Source organism: Lactuca sativa, chromosome 3 (genome assembly GCF_002870075.4).
Source record: "Lactuca sativa cultivar Salinas chromosome 3, Lsat_Salinas_v11, whole genome shotgun sequence".
Lineage (NCBI taxonomy): Eukaryota > Viridiplantae > Streptophyta > Magnoliopsida > Asterales > Asteraceae > Lactuca > Lactuca sativa.
Window position 1 is genome coordinate 25,996,328 of NC_056625.2, and position 17,872 is coordinate 26,014,199.

Sequence of the window (17,872 nt, forward strand, 5' to 3'; positions counted from 1 at the left end):
GGCGCTGCCTTACGACTCAACGCATCAGCCACCACGTTGGCCTTCCCCGGGTAGTAAAGGATCTCGCAATCGTAATCATTCACCACATCCAACCACCGACGCTGCCTCATGTTTAGATTTGGCTGATCCATGAGGTACCTCAAACTCTGATGGTCCGTGTAAATGGTACATCGGACTCCATAGAGGTAGTGTCGCCAAATCTTGAGGGCGAAGACGACCGCCCCCGACTCCAAATGATGCGGCGGGTAGTTCCCGTCGTGGCGCTTCAACTGCCTCGAGGCATAGGCGATGACATGCCCTCTCTACATCAATACCGCGCCCAAACCAGAAATAGACGCGTCACAGTACACAACAAAATCCTGTACGCCCTTTGGCAGGGCTAGGATCGGTGCCTCGCATAATCTCTATCTCAGCGTCTCGAACGCTGCCTGCTGCTCAGGCCCCCAGTGAAAGACTACGGCCTTCTTCGTCAGTCGCGTCAAAGGTATGACTATCTTGGAGAAATCCTGGATGAATCTCCGATAGTAGCAAGCTAATACCAAGAAACTTCGAATCTCAGTTGGAGACTTCGAAACCTCCCATCGCATCACGGCCTCCACCTTGGCCGGGTCGACCAGAATGTCGTTCTGGTTGACAAGGTGCCCAAGAAACTGCACCTCACGCAACCAAAACTCACACTTGGAGAAGTTAGTGTACAAGCTCTCCCTCCTCAGGGTATCCAAAACCTCTCGCAGATGCTCCTCATGTTACTCCTGCATCTTGGAATAGACCAAGATATCATCAATAAAGACTATCATGGACCGATCTAGCATCGGTCTGCACACGCGGTTCATGAGGTCCATGAACGCGGCAGGAGCATTGGTGAGCCCGAAGGGCATCACCACCAACTCGTAGTGGCCATAACGAGTCCGGAAGGCAGTCTTCTGTATATCCTTATCTCTGAACCTCATCTGATGGTAACCTGACTGCAAATCTATCTTGGTAAACAAAGATGCTCCCTGAAACTGGTCGAACAAATCATTTATCCTCGGGAGTGGGTAACGGTTTTTCACCGTTACCTTGATCAGCTCCCGGTAATCTATGCACATGTGATGTGACCCGTCCTTCTTCTTGACAAACAGAATCGGGGCTCAGTAAGGCGAGCTACTCTGTGACAATAGTCAATTTCGGGTCATGTCAAAGTCAAACAAAGTCAACGAGTCAAACCGGTCAACTCAATTAACCCTTGTATATTAGGGTTTACGTTATGTAATTACTGTACAACTCGCTATTTTAATGAGAAAGCATCATTTGGAAAATTCGTGTGTTTAATTTTCCTTAGCCTTGATAGTGCTAAACAATGAACCAAAGCGATAAAACACTATTTCACACTCATCGGGAGTGTGTAGGACACTAAAACATGGCTTAACGGGGTTTACGGACCTTGCGTTGCGAAGTCGGATACTCAAAAAGGTCATAAATGGAACCTATCTTAAATCTCTTTCACTCTATCTCTCTATATTAAAAATCTCTCTCCTTATGTGAAATCTCTCCAAGTATGTCAAATCTCTCCCAAATCTCTTTAAGTATGGCAAATCTCTCCTAGAATGTGGAATCTCTCCCAAATCTCTCTCCGTATGTGAAATCTCTCCAAGTATGTCAAATCTCTCCCAAATATCTCCGAGTATGGCAAATCTCTCCTAAATCTCTCCAAGTATGTGGAATCTCTCCCAAATCTCTCTCAAAACCCCTTTTGATTTATTTTAATCATTTGGGACATCCCGACACTTGACTTGGTGAAAAACCACTCGAAAAGGGGTGAAATCTTGGAAAATAGCCCCTTAGAGCCGAAGCATCTCTATAGGGGCCAAGTCCTCCTAGAGCCGCGACCACAAGATCCGAGACCGAGGCCCCTTGAGTAGCCCCAGCCATCCGACCGCAGCCACCGAGCCGAAGCCTCAGAGCCACAGCCGTCAAGCCCGCAGCCACCAAGCCCGAACCCACCGGACCCGAAACCAAGCCCCCGCATCAAATCTCGCCTTCGGACCGCACCCCCCTTCTCCTCAGACCGCAGTCATGCAACCAATGCCACTCTGGTTTTAGGCTACTGAGGCCGAAGCCTTGCCAAACTTCGGATTATCCACCATATTTTCCGGTTTTCGACCACGACTCCATTTTAAGCCCGTTTTTAATTATTTTAAGGGGGGATTTTCACCCAAACTCATCTTTTGACATATAAGGTCCCATATATTCATAAATTCAACATATTTTTAAGGAAATCCTTATTTAAGAATAAAATCTATTAAGTAAGATCTTGTGGTGGAGTGTTGACTTTGCCATAGTGTTAGACACAAGCAACCACCCCCATACCCACTCCATGACCAACCATTGTCCTCCCCACCATCCCTAGTCACTTCATAGTCCTTTCCCCCTCATTCTTCAGCCATAATCTCATCCAAAGAGCTGAAAGACTCCCTCTCTCTCTCTCTTCATTTCACTCACTTCACTCATCTCCACTAAAGATCAAACACCTCTTTTCTCTCTAATTCTCTCACCCAAATTCGAGATTTCCAGGGCATTTTCAAGCTTTCCTCCTGTATTTGGTAAGTACCATCACCCTCCTTATGGGTATTACATTCCTTTTACTCAAATCATTGATTTCTTACACAAACTCCATCATTATTGTGTTAGATTCTCGAATCTTCAAGCAATCCTTGAAGTGTTTTTGAGTTGAAAACTTCTCTCCTTCAACAACCATCCACTGAAATCACACAAGGTGAGTTCATACCCCTATATTTTTATGTTTTCTTAAGTTTTAAAAGGGGGACTACAAGTCAAAACACCAAGAACACCACTAAGTTCTTCTAACAGCTTTTATCAGAAACGTTGGGCTCCATTCACAGACTGTTTTGATCCACTTAAACATCTTATTTTTCAAAATTGTTTTAGGTGCAAGTAGTTCCAGTTCTTAGCTTTAAAATGACTACTTGCACATCCCCACAAGAGTTTTCTACGATTTATGGTGATTTTTACAAAAATGTCTATCATTTCAAGAGCCAATCCGGACCAGTCTGTGATTATGAACTTTTTCACACATGTTGGAGATCACTAAAAATCATGAGAAAATTTACAAACAAACTAGACTCAATTTCCAAACTCTCAGAGATTACGGATTTTGATTTGGACCTTTGATTATTTTTCTACAAATTTTCTAAGAGTGGTAATAGAAAATGTTAACAGCAGAAAAATGCTATCAATTTTATTTCACCTTGTAAGATGTTGAGCAAGGTGTATATCTTTATGTGAATATATGTTATTGCAATATATGACATTTTGTATTAGTATATAGACATGCATCAGTTAACAAATGGATTTTTATATATAGAACATAGAAGATAACAAATTGTTATAATCAAAGTACATCCATTACTTACAAACATTTGGATAAACTATGTTAAGTATACTTTGTGTACATTACCACTACTACCCTTGTTTTGATAAACTATAATAGGTATAGTTTATGATACATTACATAGCACACTCATACAAAAAGGGTACATTTATATGAAAGGGATTTTCATTACATTACACGTAAATTCGTTAATGACTTTTGTGAGACATTCGCTTCACATTACCAATAAGTCCTGTGTTGTAACCAGAGTCTACTGGAGGGAGAGCATGATAGCTGTATATAGATCTATATTGGGTTTGACAAACCCGCACCTGAGCCGCATGCAACAGCTAGACCGGCAGGTCTGAGGTGACAAATGTCATAACATTTTCGACACCTAAAGAACGTCGTTTCAGGCCAACTAGGTCATAGCATGGTTATAATAACTCACATTAAGTATTAACAAACATAGAATTTACGGGGATTTCATTAAAATCAAACGAGTTTATGTCGATTTAAACTTGCATTGTTTTACTATAAATATGACAAATTATTTGTACATTCCGGTCCTTGGGTTTAAAGACTACATTTACACATTAAGGAAAATATTGGATTTTCTGGAACGGACACTACTTTTACAAGAAAAGGTTTTCATAATTGCATACAAAAACTTATGAACTCACCAACATTTGTGTTGACACCTTTTTCAAACAACTTGTATTCTCAGGAAATCACTAAACAGGTAACCAAGTGCTTTTGAGGATGGGACGTTAAGGCGTCAAACATTTTACATTTTTGGCAACATATTGTAATTGATTTGGAAACATGTAATTCATACAATGATGTAACTCTTTCAATTATATATATATGTTGGTTGTGTTTACTTTAATCACTATGGCATTTGTTGTTATGATACTATACATGAAGTCCTCCACCCCCGAACGTTTCCGCCATCCTTGGTTTGGGGGTTTGACATACTCGGCCTGATGAATCCCTTGTCTAGCAGCTCCTGCAGCTGCGTATACAACTCCTGCATCTCGGGAGGAGCCAACCGATATGGTGCCTTGGCTATCGGAGTCGCACCAGGGACTAGGTCGATTCTGAACTCCACCTATCACACAGGAGGTATCCCAGAAATCTCCTCATAGCATAAACTACAAAGACATAATGCATAGCATGCCACATATAACAGGATAACATAATACTCAATGTAAGCACATAAGACCTTCTGGTCACACATAACTACCACTCAAGGTAAAGTATAGTGAGAAGACTCACGTCATAAGCCGACTAGTGTAATCTTGTACTCGGACATATCGAACTAGTCTCCGCCTAACATATAGATTACACATATCTAATTATCACTTTGATCCTACTCAAAAACCCCAAGGACTACTCTCTCTTCCTTCTTAACTCCTGGAGCGAATAAAAGACTAGTTTATCCCTCCGAAATCTCGATTACTAATGTTGACCAAACCCTAAGGTCAACAGAAGTCAAACTTGGTCAACATTCCTTTTTGTCCTAACTCGTCGAGTTCATATAGTGACTCGCCGAGTCTCATCGACTCTCAGGGGCCCTTTGGCTGACCCAACTCGATGGGTCAACCCTCCGACTCATCGAGTCATTACGCGACTCAGCTATTCGGGACAAACCCTAGGCTACTCGCCGAGTCAGCAGCTGGACTCGGAGAGTCTATTCAGACTCTCATGCATACAGACGATTTCAGGGCCTAATCTCTTCCCAAACTCCAGATCTACACTCATGGGTTCAGAAATCACGTAAAGTCATTAACTTTTCGCCCATGCATGGCATCTAGAGCAATATATGCCATAAACATGAGCTAGAAGGGTTGTACACACCAAAAGCTTCAACAAAATTTAGAAAGGCATGGGTCATAAGGCATTTGGGACCTCCTAGGGTCCAGATCTGAGGTTAAACTTCCTCACAACTCTCAAATCCACAAAGCCCCAAAAAGATATGAAGAAGAAAAGCTCTAATTATCCACAAATGAGAAATCTACACTAAGGAGAGGTTAGGAATCGAGATTTATACCTCCCCTGATGCTTTGAGGATGAAACCTTAGCAGATCCAACACCTCTTCTTGATCCTCTAGCTTGGACCTTTACTTCTTCCTTTCAAAAATGACCACAAAGCTTCATAATAGCTTTCTTCTTCACTCCAAGCTCTCACACATGGTTTAGGGTTTCCTTCCAGAAGAGTAGCCGCAATAGGAGGCCTTAAGGGCCTTTAAATAGGACTCAGGCCCAAGGATTTAGGGTTTCTGTCCACAGCGCTGACTCGGCGAGTCAGATACCCAACTTGTCGAGTCCATCCATTTGACACGTCTCCAAGCCGCGACCCAACTCGACGATTTGAGGAGCCAACTCGTCGATTCCCCTACTCAAACTCATGCCTATATATCAAAATAACATACCTCGGATATCAGGATGTTACACTTCTGTCCCTCCTCCACCTTCCTCTTCCGAATGTGCTCCAGATCAATCTCCCTCTCCCTCGCCCTGGCAATCATAGAATCCAAGGTCGGACATGCCGAAAACCTGACATGCTCCTGGATATCAACTCTCAACATGTCATGATAGTGGTTCCTCCTCATATCCTCATCCCCTACGTACTGAGGTACCAATAAGGCCCTCTCTCGAAACTTGGCGGTAATCTCCACCACCGTCTCGGTCGTCTGTCTCATGTCCAGGAACTCCCTGGCCAGCTGCTGAAGCTCTACAATCGGCACAAATTCGGCCCGAAACCTGGTTACAAAGTCGGTTCAGTTCATAGCCTCCACCACTGAGGCTCCCATCGAATCACCAACTGACTCCCACCAATCCCTTGCCCTGTCCCTCAAACACCCAGCAACATACCGTACCTTCGACCCTTTAGGGCAGAAGCTAGTCAACTGAGCAGACTCCATGTCTGCAATCCACCTCCTGGAAGCGATGGGGTCCTTCACCCCGTGGAAGTCTGGCACACCACATCCCCTGAAGTCCTTAAAGGACAGTGTACGCGCCCCTGACTGGCTAGACGCCCAGTCACTCCGAAATGCCCTGAGGCGATCCTCCATCAGCTCGATAATCATTTCCTTGATTGACTCGAAAATCACTGGGGTCGACTTAAGGATGCCTCTCGTGATCTCAGAAGCAATGAACTCGCGAAGTCCCTCATCAATTGGCTCAGCACCTACCCCCGTGCCGGACCCTAATCCAGATCCCGATCCTGAACCTCCCCCTCCATGTCACGTAATCATCACCATTCTGAAACAACACACATCGATGTTAGAACCCAAACATTGTCTCGCGGGTCTCACACACTTTACAAGTTCCTTGGTTTCCTCTCAGCCCTCCTTGACTCAAGTACAGATCCTCTGCTTTCAGTAGTATGGGCCCATACTACCTTCCATATCTATCCGTACTTTCCTCAAGGATTGCTTCGGCTCTACCAAGTCCCTTATACTACTACTATTGCTCCTAGCACTACTCTCATCATAGGCTTGCCCTAGGTTATATCACTGACCCGCCCCATCCTCAGCTGTTGAAAGACTTCCCACCAGTATCATCTAACTACCTCATTAATATAGCCACATGCAGCGGAGATCAGATAATCCTTCGAGTAAAGGACTCATCCCCATGACAGTTAGACTCAAACAAGAGTTGCGCAATAGGGTCAAATCCGACACTCTGAGATTATCCAGCCTGTACTACATGTGACTTAGCATATTCACCTACTTGTTAGGTCATATGCTAAGAGCCCCACAAAGAACAAAGTAAGCAGCATTCGGATAATGGAAAGCTAGCCACCTAATCCAATCAAACTGTTTTATTTTCTACTTAGGAATGTGTATTAGCATGAAATTCATATAGCTCAAACACATATAACAGGCACATAAGGCATCCTCCTAGATCCTTAGTCCTAATCTAGCATGCAGTTCTAATAAACATATCATAGCATAACATAAACTTGTATGGGTAAGTTGTGGAAAGCTTACTTGAGCTCGGTCGGTCGCGCACATCACACACCTTGTTCTTTTCAAAGTTCTTTTCTCTTTCCAAACTTCTTTTATCGAATGATCTTACTTTTGAAAATTTTCATACCAAGTCCTTAGTTTGAGTTCAGACACACCCGAGAGTGTACCCGAATCCCTCAAACCAAGGCTCTGATACCAACTTATAACGTCTCAAATTTCGAGTCCAAAAAATTTTGTTTTTAATTAATTGATTCATAAAACATTTACTGAAATCTTGCTAATATCACAACGAACCATAAATCATTCAAAACATGTTCCAACTTGGTGCACATGCAAGGGGTCTTTGTCCCAAAAAGCTATCAAACTGATATAGGGGATGCATGGGGCCCTAATGGCCATAAGGTTGGCACTTTTATGCCATGAGGCCCCTCCCATGACTCAGATCTGAAGTGGTAGCCCATGAATCACTTCAGAATCCCGAAAATGGCTTGAAAAGCCTTAAATGCACCCAAAAATCTAAACCCTAAAGATGAATAAGCAAATAAAAGACCAAGACAGGGGTATTTTACCTTGATTAGGCTGAAGATGGTACTGGATCTTTGAATCCCCAAGCCCTAATTTGAACTCACAAGTCTCCTTATTCTTCTTCAACCTTCACAAGCATGGTTGTAGAACTCGCTACTCGGTACCTACTCGGCCGACTACCGAGTATCGAGTACTCGAGAGTACTCGGGAGTACTCGGGGAGTACTCGGATTCGGTAATTCATATAGAAATATTTTTAGGGAAACTATATATGTCAAAATCATAAGTTAAAGCCATGAGTTGAATGAAATATATAACAAAATTAGATACGTGTGAATACAAAAAAAAAACTAAAAAAACACACAATGGTCCCACTTCCTGAATAATTATTGAAAATTTAAGATATATATGTAGTAATAATCACATATGTGTGTGTTAAATAATAAATCATTAAGTATACCATACATATTAATCACAAAGTTGGCCGAGTTTTACAACAATGTTCGCTTCAATAAGGGGCTGATCGGGGAGTACTCGGATTTTGTAACTTGCCTCGGTCAGGGGCCGAGTAGCGAGTACTCGGATGAGTACTCGGCCAACTCGGCGATTTTTACAACACTAATCACCAAATGCACCAAAAGGGCCTTAGATTTTTACAAAAACAATTAGGGTTTCAATATGAGGTGTTCTGAGAGCATAAGGGACGATGGAGGCTGAATAAGTGGTTTAAATAGGGTGCAAACCCTCATATTTAGGGTTTTACTCGCACAACACCTACTCGCCGAGTCAGTCTCCTGAATCGTCGAGTAGGTCACTTAAAATGTCTGCGGATCCCGTACTCGACGAGTCAAGCCTCTAACTCGTCGAGTCTCAGAGAAAAATACAAGAATACTTTGAATTAAATGCGTACCAGGGATCGGGTGCTACAAGAACCCTCCAAACAATGTAGTTTTGATCAATTTATATCTAAACTAATCAAGATATCTCTTTTACTATTCTTTCTTAATCATGTGACTTACTAAATCGATCAAATTTATGTTTTTTTTCTTCATTGTGTCTAAGAACTTAAAACATTAAAAGTGGTGACCATTTAGTCAACCCTACTAAATCTAAATGAAAACTAATTGAATAAAAGATAAAAGAAGAACATATCATAACTCAATCAAGCTTTTCACATAATCATTGAATATAGTTTTTCAATTAAAAGACAAAACGCTTGAGTTATATTCGTTAAAAAATATTGGCTTTTTTATCTTCTTTATCAACTTCTATAATTATTTGCAATAAAAATATATATAATTGATCATTTTCATTTTGTAACTGAACTTAATTCAACTATTAAAACAAAACTAAGAGAAATGAAATTGAATTTTTTTTTTTTAAACTACGTCGTTTAAAAGGTTCTGTACCTAAGCTTAGGTACATAACAACCATATATTCACTTTTTCATATATATATATATATATATATATATATATATATATATATATATATATATATATATATATATATATATATATATATATATATATATATGGGTTCACTTTAGATTCCGAAAAAATTTAGATCTTGAGATTTAATCTCAATCATATATTTCTCATTTGCAGCTCTAGTGCGATAATGTATCGGCGCGGCAGGAGAGTTATAAACATAAATGATTTTTTAGTGTCGCTCGTTCAATTTCCCTCGTTAACTTCTCCACAACCAAAACCGCCACCGCTACCACCACTACCACTACTTGTGCCACCAACCTAACCCACCATTGCCACCTCCGTTATTTATGTCAACACCACCTCTACGACTATAACATATGCTACCAACCACCCCAATCATATATGATTACTCAATATGTGAATAGATGTATATGTATAATTATTTATGATTAGACATATATGTATAAACATGTATAATCATATAGGATTATTTTTCTATGTCTTATAATCATTCATGATTAGGTATACCCTGTTGCTGCCGGTATGCTAGAGCATTTGAGCGGCAAATGAAAAATATTTGGCTGAAATTGAATTTGAAGATCTTTATTTATTTTTTTAAATCTCAAGTGAACCGTCTTTTATATATATATATATATATATATATATATATATATATATATATATATATATATAGCTAGGTTATAATGTGGATGTACAACTATTGTGCGGACGTATGAACAATGTTATTCTATGAGAATTAGTAAGAGAATATATTGTTTAGTAATGTGAATGCGTTCAACATCACACAACTATTGTCATTTTCATCTATTCTAAGTAATTCTTATTCATTTTTGTTCTCATGTATCGTTTTTCACTTATTTTCATTCTTACAGAATACGAATCAATAAAATTCGGACAACATTTTGATAGAATAAAAATAATAAAAAGTCTATAATAACCTTAAAGACGGTTTAATTAATGAGAATGTGTGATAATGAAAATAGTTTTGTAAGATTGAATGTTTTCACATTATCAAACAAATTTTTTTTTTCATTATCAAAAAATAGCATTGTCCGTACATCCCCACGATAGATGTCAATCCGCAATTGAACCTCTCTCTCTCTCTCTCTCTCTCTCTCTATATATATATATATATATATATATATATATATATATATATATATATATATATATATATATATATATATATATATATATATATTACACTTTCGGTGCCCTTCTCAAATCACGTTACTTTTTAGTTTCTTGTTTCACTTTTTATTTTTCCTTTTTACCTACATTAAGTCACTAAGTCACTAAGCTCGATGCAGGTTCCACTTAACAACCCTTACTTTAAAAACTATATATATATATATATATATATATATATATATATATATATATATATATATGATTGGTGGCGGATGAGATGGTGATGGCAGAGGTGATAGAGGTGGTGGTCGTAGAGATGACGGATGTGACAGTCTGGATTGGTTGGTGGCCAAGGTGGTTGTGATGGTCGTATTGGTGGCGGTTGTGGTGTGGGGAAAAAAGGAAAGAACAGTTCTACATAAATCATTTATTAATATAATTATTCCGCTGTGTCGGTACGTTAACATATTAGAGTGGAAAATGAAAAATATACAATTGGAGTTGAATTTCAAAATCTTTATTTTTTTTGGAATTTCAATAAAACCTACCTCTATATATATATATTATGATATCATTTTTATTTACAATTTTTGTTGTGTGTTTTTGCATTTTATACTTTACTTTGCATAAAAAAGAGTTGTATTAAAACAAACCCGTCTTAAATAAATTCAAACCTCAAAGATAGTAATTCACACTCGATACGATCATAAAATTGCACTAAGAATACATGCATCACCATGTTCCGCAAGTTAAGTTCAGCCTTGGTGTCTTGATTAATAAGTTACGTGTAACCCTGCTTATACTTGCGAAAGAGATCTTCTGTTTTCGCATTCCTAAAAGCACAACACCCAATCACATAAACACATATCAAAGCCACAAGGGTTATGATCAAAATTATGTTTGCTCTCCTCCATTCTTTCTTTAAATTCTCAAGCAACCCTGCCTTGCATGAATCACAACCATAGCAAAGCCCTGTCTGCTCGTTGCTCCAGTTCAAGCAATCCATATCAGCTGCATTATTGATGGGACTTATCCAATATGTCGGATTCACAAAAGTATACCCACATTGTGTTGGAGGCTTACAACATCCAGACTGCTTAAAAGAAAAAAGATAAAAAGATAAAAAGAAAAGTTAAAACTTATTGATGAGACCTTTTTCACACTTATATATTCTTAGGAAAACCATTTCTCACTTATTCCCATCCCATTTTCATGCCTCTTACTCTATCCTCATGATTACCTTTTACGCACATACTGAAAACATGTACCACACTACCATGTTTCATGTTCGAAAAAAAATATATATTACTTTTAGTTACAAACTTAAAGGATTTAAACGATAAAACTGAAGAAGATCGATGAAAGTATATATGTTTAAACTATTTTAATTAAGAAAAGAAAATAGCATAGTATATGAGTTAGCATAGAACCTGTAATGGAGTAAGGTGGGAATTGAAGAAATCCTGAGCCATGCGATAAGTTTGGTTCAGTTCAGCACATAAAGTAGTGGAACTTAGACAAGTTCTAATCCTATCCCATTTGTAATGGCTTCTAACTCTTCTTTTGAGAAATCCTGAGTAATCGTCAAGCCTGTATTCCAAGAAAGATCGGCTTGGCTCAGGATGACCTGAACCTCTGATGGTTACCATATACACGAAAACCACCAAACATGTGAGCAAGATGATGAGAACAAGCATGGCAATGAGATAGATCACGAGGAGCCATGAGATTCTCCAGAATCCTCCAATGAAGCCGGCTATGGCCACAACCAAGATCAAGATACCTAAAATTATAACAGGCCATTGTAGGATCTGGACACAAGTGTTATCTGCCTCTGTTGATAGCCAGATCCCGGCTCCTATGATTGGGATCGAGAGCAACATGGCGATGAAGTTAATGCCTCCGATGACATTGTTGCTCATAGCCATGTTTGATGAAGATGGTTAAAACTATCAAATGGTTTGTTTTGGAGGTTTTGGATGACAAACTTCTTTTTTTTTTTTTGGTTCTTTACCTTGAATGAATGAAAGGTACAAAAGCGATGAATTAACGGGTTATGTTTGAAAAGGGTTCTTGACCTTTTGACACGGTTTCTCATGACTTTAATTCCACTTTTGAAAAAAGTGAAGAAAATACGTTGATTGGGTTTGAAAAATTGGTAGTTGGCAGGATGGTATCAAATTACCATATGACCCCTGATATCAACTAGCAAGTGGACAAAAATATCATATACAGGAAAATGAAATATAATAAATGTAAAATTTGGTTTTGAAGATCATATTTTGGGAACATATATTTAAATAGATACCTAAAAACATGCATCTAAAGGTTCACGAGTTTAGTTTAAAATTATATAAATGACTTGGTTATGAGAACCTCCAAATGATCCTTTAGTGATCTATATATAAAAGAAAATGATTTACATTTTATACAAATATTGCTTTTTAAAAATCGTACTTTAAGAACTTATATATCTAATTAAGTTTGTTAGTCCAACCTATTCGTTAATAGTATGATCTCATACCATCTATCATGAATCCATGATATAAGTTAATTTGAACTATATATATATATATATATATATATATATATATATATATATATATATATATATATATATATATATATATATATATATATATATATATATATAATAAAGGAAATCTAATTTTTTCTAAAAATAAATTGAATATAATAATATTATTTTTTTAAGACGTTCAAATTATTAAGTTAATAGTACAACCAACCACCAATAAAATAATATTAAATTTTAAACTTAACCCTATTTAAATTAAATTGTACAAAAAATAATACATTACATACAACTTGCTAATGCATTTCGAATACAATACATGAAAATTAAGCCGACTGTTTTTTCCTTCTTATCTTTGTTTTATCTTGACCTCATCCTAGATTTATTGAATTCCCATTTAATTCGGCAATAAAAAAAGACATATTAACTGGTAGACCAAACTCAGTCAACACAAAAATTGGACCAAGTCATCAATGAAACTCAAAATCCCTTAATCTCGATCACCCTTCCCTCTATCTCGGGCCCGTACCCATATATCCCCAACGTCCAATTCTCACAATCAAAAATCTTCGCCCTGCTCTACGACTGACGTGACTTTTCTTCTTGGTGCGATTTTACTCAGATTCACCAAGGTACCCCATCAGTACCGCAACACTAGTGCACATCACCAACGATACTCAAAATGAAGAAAATGCAAAAGGAAACAAAGAAACGACGACACTATGAACAGATCAGGTGAAATATATGACACATTTTTCCTGTTTCTAATTTGAAAACTTGTTTGTTTGAAGGATATTTTTTTAGTGTTTTTAATGAACGATAGGGGTTTTTATTTGAATCTTGAATTTGTTTTAGTTTGCTTTGATTTTAGGTTTTTGGCTGAACTTGTCGAAGGTATGTTCTAATTGTTGTTTGTTTGTGAAGTTTTCCATTTTTCTTATGGATTTTGCTCTCTTGTTTTTGTCTTCCTCTATAATTGTCCGGAGGAGCAGTGGCGACGCCTACACCAGCCACCTCGAGGATTACTCATGTCCGCCAGGGCAAGGTGGAGGTACCTTTGGTGAAGAGCAGGGCATATCATCTGACCACTGATGAGGCTCGTGAAGCACCGTATGTGGTTACTAGTATGTGATCTATCCTTATCTTTTATTGATTTCCTTATTTATGCTTATGATTATATTTGATCTTGTATAGGGACCTTTCTGGTCAATGGTATGTCCGCTCATGTTCTGTTTGATCCGGGATCTACCTGATATTTTGTATCTATTGCGCTTAGAAGAAGTTTTGTGATGCTCCCAGAACTTTGGATTTTCCATTGGAGGTTAAGATCGCGGATGATCGTACTGTGAGTGCTTCGAGGGTTCATAACAGGTGTGTCCTGAACCTATTTAGTGAGAGGTACTATATTGATTTGGTGCTAATTCCTTTGAGGGGATCGAAGGTTATCATCGGGATGGATTGGTTGGGCCCTAATGGGGACATGATTTATGCGAGCGGCGAATAGTGAGAGTTCGAACCCCAAGTGGGGAAGAACTGGTTATTCTTGGTGAGGGAGCTTTGTGACAACCGTCACTCTCTGGTCAACTCAAAGTCAAATAAAGTCAACAAGTCAAACCGGTCAACTCAATTAACCCTTGTATATTAGGGTTTACATTATGTTTACTATTATACAACACACTATCTTAATAGAAAAGTATCACTTAGAGTTTTCACGTGTTCAGAAAATCTAAACCCTAACCAGGGTACGTGATGGAACTACTCGATAAAACATTTTTACATACCCTCCGGAGGCGTATAAAACTCATAACGAGGCTTAATGGGGTTTACAAACCTTGCATTAGGAGGCTAAACACTAACAAAAGTCACAAACAAAGTCTCTCTTAATCTCTCTCGCTCTCTCTCTCTCCCTCTCTCTCCCAAATCTCTCTCAAATCTCTCTTTCAACTTTTTATAATCACCCGGGGGATCCTGACCCTTAACTTAGTAAAAAACCACTCAAAACGAGGAGTTTATTTGAAAAACAGCAGCCATCTAGAACTAAAACTAGCTTTAAGGACCGAAGCCCTAATAGAATCGAACCTCCCTTAAAGAACCGAAGCCTCCTAGACCCAAAACCTCTTAGGAACCGAACCCGCTTAATGACCGAAGTCACCTTCGGTTCGAATCAACCTTCGGTCCGAGCCACTGCCTACGGATCCGCCTCCCTTCGGTTCAACTTCATTTAGTTTGTTTCCCCTCAGTTCAAACAATTTCGGACCGAACCTACTTTCGGTCCTCAACAGCATGAACCGATCCCTCGCAGGTTCACTACTTTCTTCCCGATTTTCGAGTAATTTCGTGTTTTAGGCCCGTTTTTCATGATTTTAACATGGGATTTTCATCCAAATCCATATTTTATCATTTTCAACCCTCTAAAATCATGATTTATCCATATCTTGGAGATTTCAAAGATATAATCCATAATACTGATTAGGATAAAGTGCAAGTACAAGAAGGTACTTTTGACCTTCCCCATAAAGCTAGGACAACAAGTCATCCCCCATACCCACTCTATGACAACCTCTAATCACTATTCACACTATACCTTATCAAATCACTGCCCTTTTATGCACCTTCTATAACACCCCGTTTATTTATTAGATAAATAAATAAATTAATGATTGAGTTGTAGCCCTAACACCAATAATTATATAGCGAGGTGTGATTTCGAGGAGCTAATTGTCATAATTTTAAAGTTGAGGGTTAAGTTTTGGATTTAATTTGAGAAAGGTTGCATAAGTCAGGGTGTGTTTAGTAAATATTGGCTTTATTTTGGAAGAAATGTCAAGAGGAGGGGCCATTTGTGGCATTATGGAAATAAATTTGTAGGGGATCGGGGGTATATCACCCGTCACCCCCGTCCATACCCTAACCCTAATGAAGCCATATACAGCCGCCACCTCCCCCACCCTTATACCTCCATCATTGGCGCCGCCATCTCCGGACCTTCCTATCGCCGTTCATCAACCTCCATCCGACGCCCTTCACTCGTTCCGATCCGGAAAGTCCATCTGACTGTTGCCGCTGCTTCGCCCTACAAACGTCGTTATCCCCGACAGTCGGCGTCAATGCTGATGATGTTCTGTTGCAGGCAACGATGAGCAATAGCTGTTGTCCCGGTGTTTTGTTGTTGCGATTCTGACGCCTACCCCAACCTCTGCCTTCTGTCCGACTTCCACCTTCTATCACAATTTTATTACCCGTCGCCGGCTGCCAAGGTCGTTGCTGCTGCCGCTCCTTGTGCGCCACATGGCGGGAGGCCGTTTCCAGATTTATTTCATGTTGGGTTGTTGGTCGGCAACTGAGAAGAACCACCATGGCGGCTAGCCATGGTGGTTGTCGTTATTAACACCGCTACGCTGCCGTTTTTGCCTTATTTCGCCGCCACTAGCCACCATTGGAGGTGGCTGTGGGTGTATTTATGGGTGTGTGTGGTGTTGTTGCATGTTGGAAGCTAAAGGAACCACTGCCATCGAGAGCCGCCACTGTCACCACCGTGAGGTGGTAGCTGCTGCCTTATGTGTGTTATCTTATTGAGTGGGTGTGTGTTTATTTGAGTTTTAGCCTTGTAAAATGTAATTGCAATTTGGATAATGAAAATAAAACTGAAAAAACCACCACCGTAGGGTGGTGGCTGCCGCCACCGACCGCCGTGTCGGGTGGCGGTATGCTTTGCCTTGTTGTGTTGATTCTTTTGGGGTGTTTGAAACCATAATGGGACCAAAGAAGCCCTGGTGGGCCCAATAAAGCTTAATGGACCTAAAAGCCCAATCATGTGACTAACGGGCTTAATGAACCCTAATGGATCTAAGGATTTAGCTATTGGGCAAAGATGGGTTGGAAACCCTAATTAGGGTTTGGAAAAACCTAATGCCATGAAACCCTAATTCGGGACTTATCGGGACCGCATCGGAATTATTTAATGAATCTAATATATTAAATAATAATCAATTGCAATCAACCTCAGTCAACATTGGACTTAATGGATTAAGTCCTTAATGTGTTAAGTAGGAAAACTTAACCCTAATCATCATTTTATGCGAAACCCTAATTTCACTTGGGTTTATTGTTGGACCTTTCTATTGGGCCTAAATGATTGGGATAATAATGGGCCATCCAAGAGCAAGCATTTGAACTAGAATAATTTAATGGGTCTAGGGTAAGGCCCATGTAAGGGGTTTCGACCCAATTTGGAAAATTGGGCCATAGATGGGCCATAGTTTGGGCCTTAATGATAATTTGATTTTGGGCCTTCGAATGATACCATGTATAGGCTTCTGCCCAATTTGGAAAATTGGGCCATACGTTGTGCTTTGACCCATTACTTGACTTTTGGGTCTTTTGGAGTGTAAGTTGGACCGTGGGCTTGGAACCCAATTATTAATTGGGTATTGTTTATTGTTGACAATTCGGGAAGCCGTCAACCAACAGCTGGAATTTTATCTGCAGGACTTCAGCAATGCCAGGTGACTTCTCCTCACTATATCAACAGGGTCTACGGCACCAAGGCTGACCCTTTATGATTGCATCATGGTTTTAGGATGTTGCTATGTTATGTAATATGTTAGATACGTATGATTATCTATATATATGTTAGTGACCTAGTTAGGTCGACATCCTGGTTATAGGATGTTGCTATGCTATGTGATCTGTTAGATCCGTATGATTATCTGTACATATGTTAGTGTCCTGGTTAGGTCAGTATCTTGGGCATAAAATGATGCTATATTAGTGACCTGTTAGGTCGGTATCCTGGTTATAGGATGTTGCTATGCTATTTGATTTGTTAGATCGGTTGACTGTTATATATGCTAGCGTATGATATGTATGTGCACATGTTTGTT

The 17,872-nt window shown here is 39.3% G+C and overlaps 1 protein-coding gene across 1 annotated transcript; it reads right to left on the reverse strand.

The window, feature by feature from the left end:
* Positions 1 to 11,093: 11,093 nt before the first annotated feature.
* Positions 11,094 to 12,522, reverse strand: LOC111884193 (protein TORNADO 2). The gene is made up of 2 exons (XM_023880515.3): positions 11,887 to 12,522; positions 11,094 to 11,549 (listed from the first exon to the last, which is right to left on the reverse strand). Exons 1-2 carry the CDS (start codon positions 12,382 to 12,384, stop codon positions 11,238 to 11,240), a joined length of 810 nt encoding a protein of 269 aa, XP_023736283.1. The 5' UTR covers positions 12,385 to 12,522; the 3' UTR covers positions 11,094 to 11,237.
* Between the last annotated feature and the right edge of the window lie 5,350 nt (positions 12,523 to 17,872).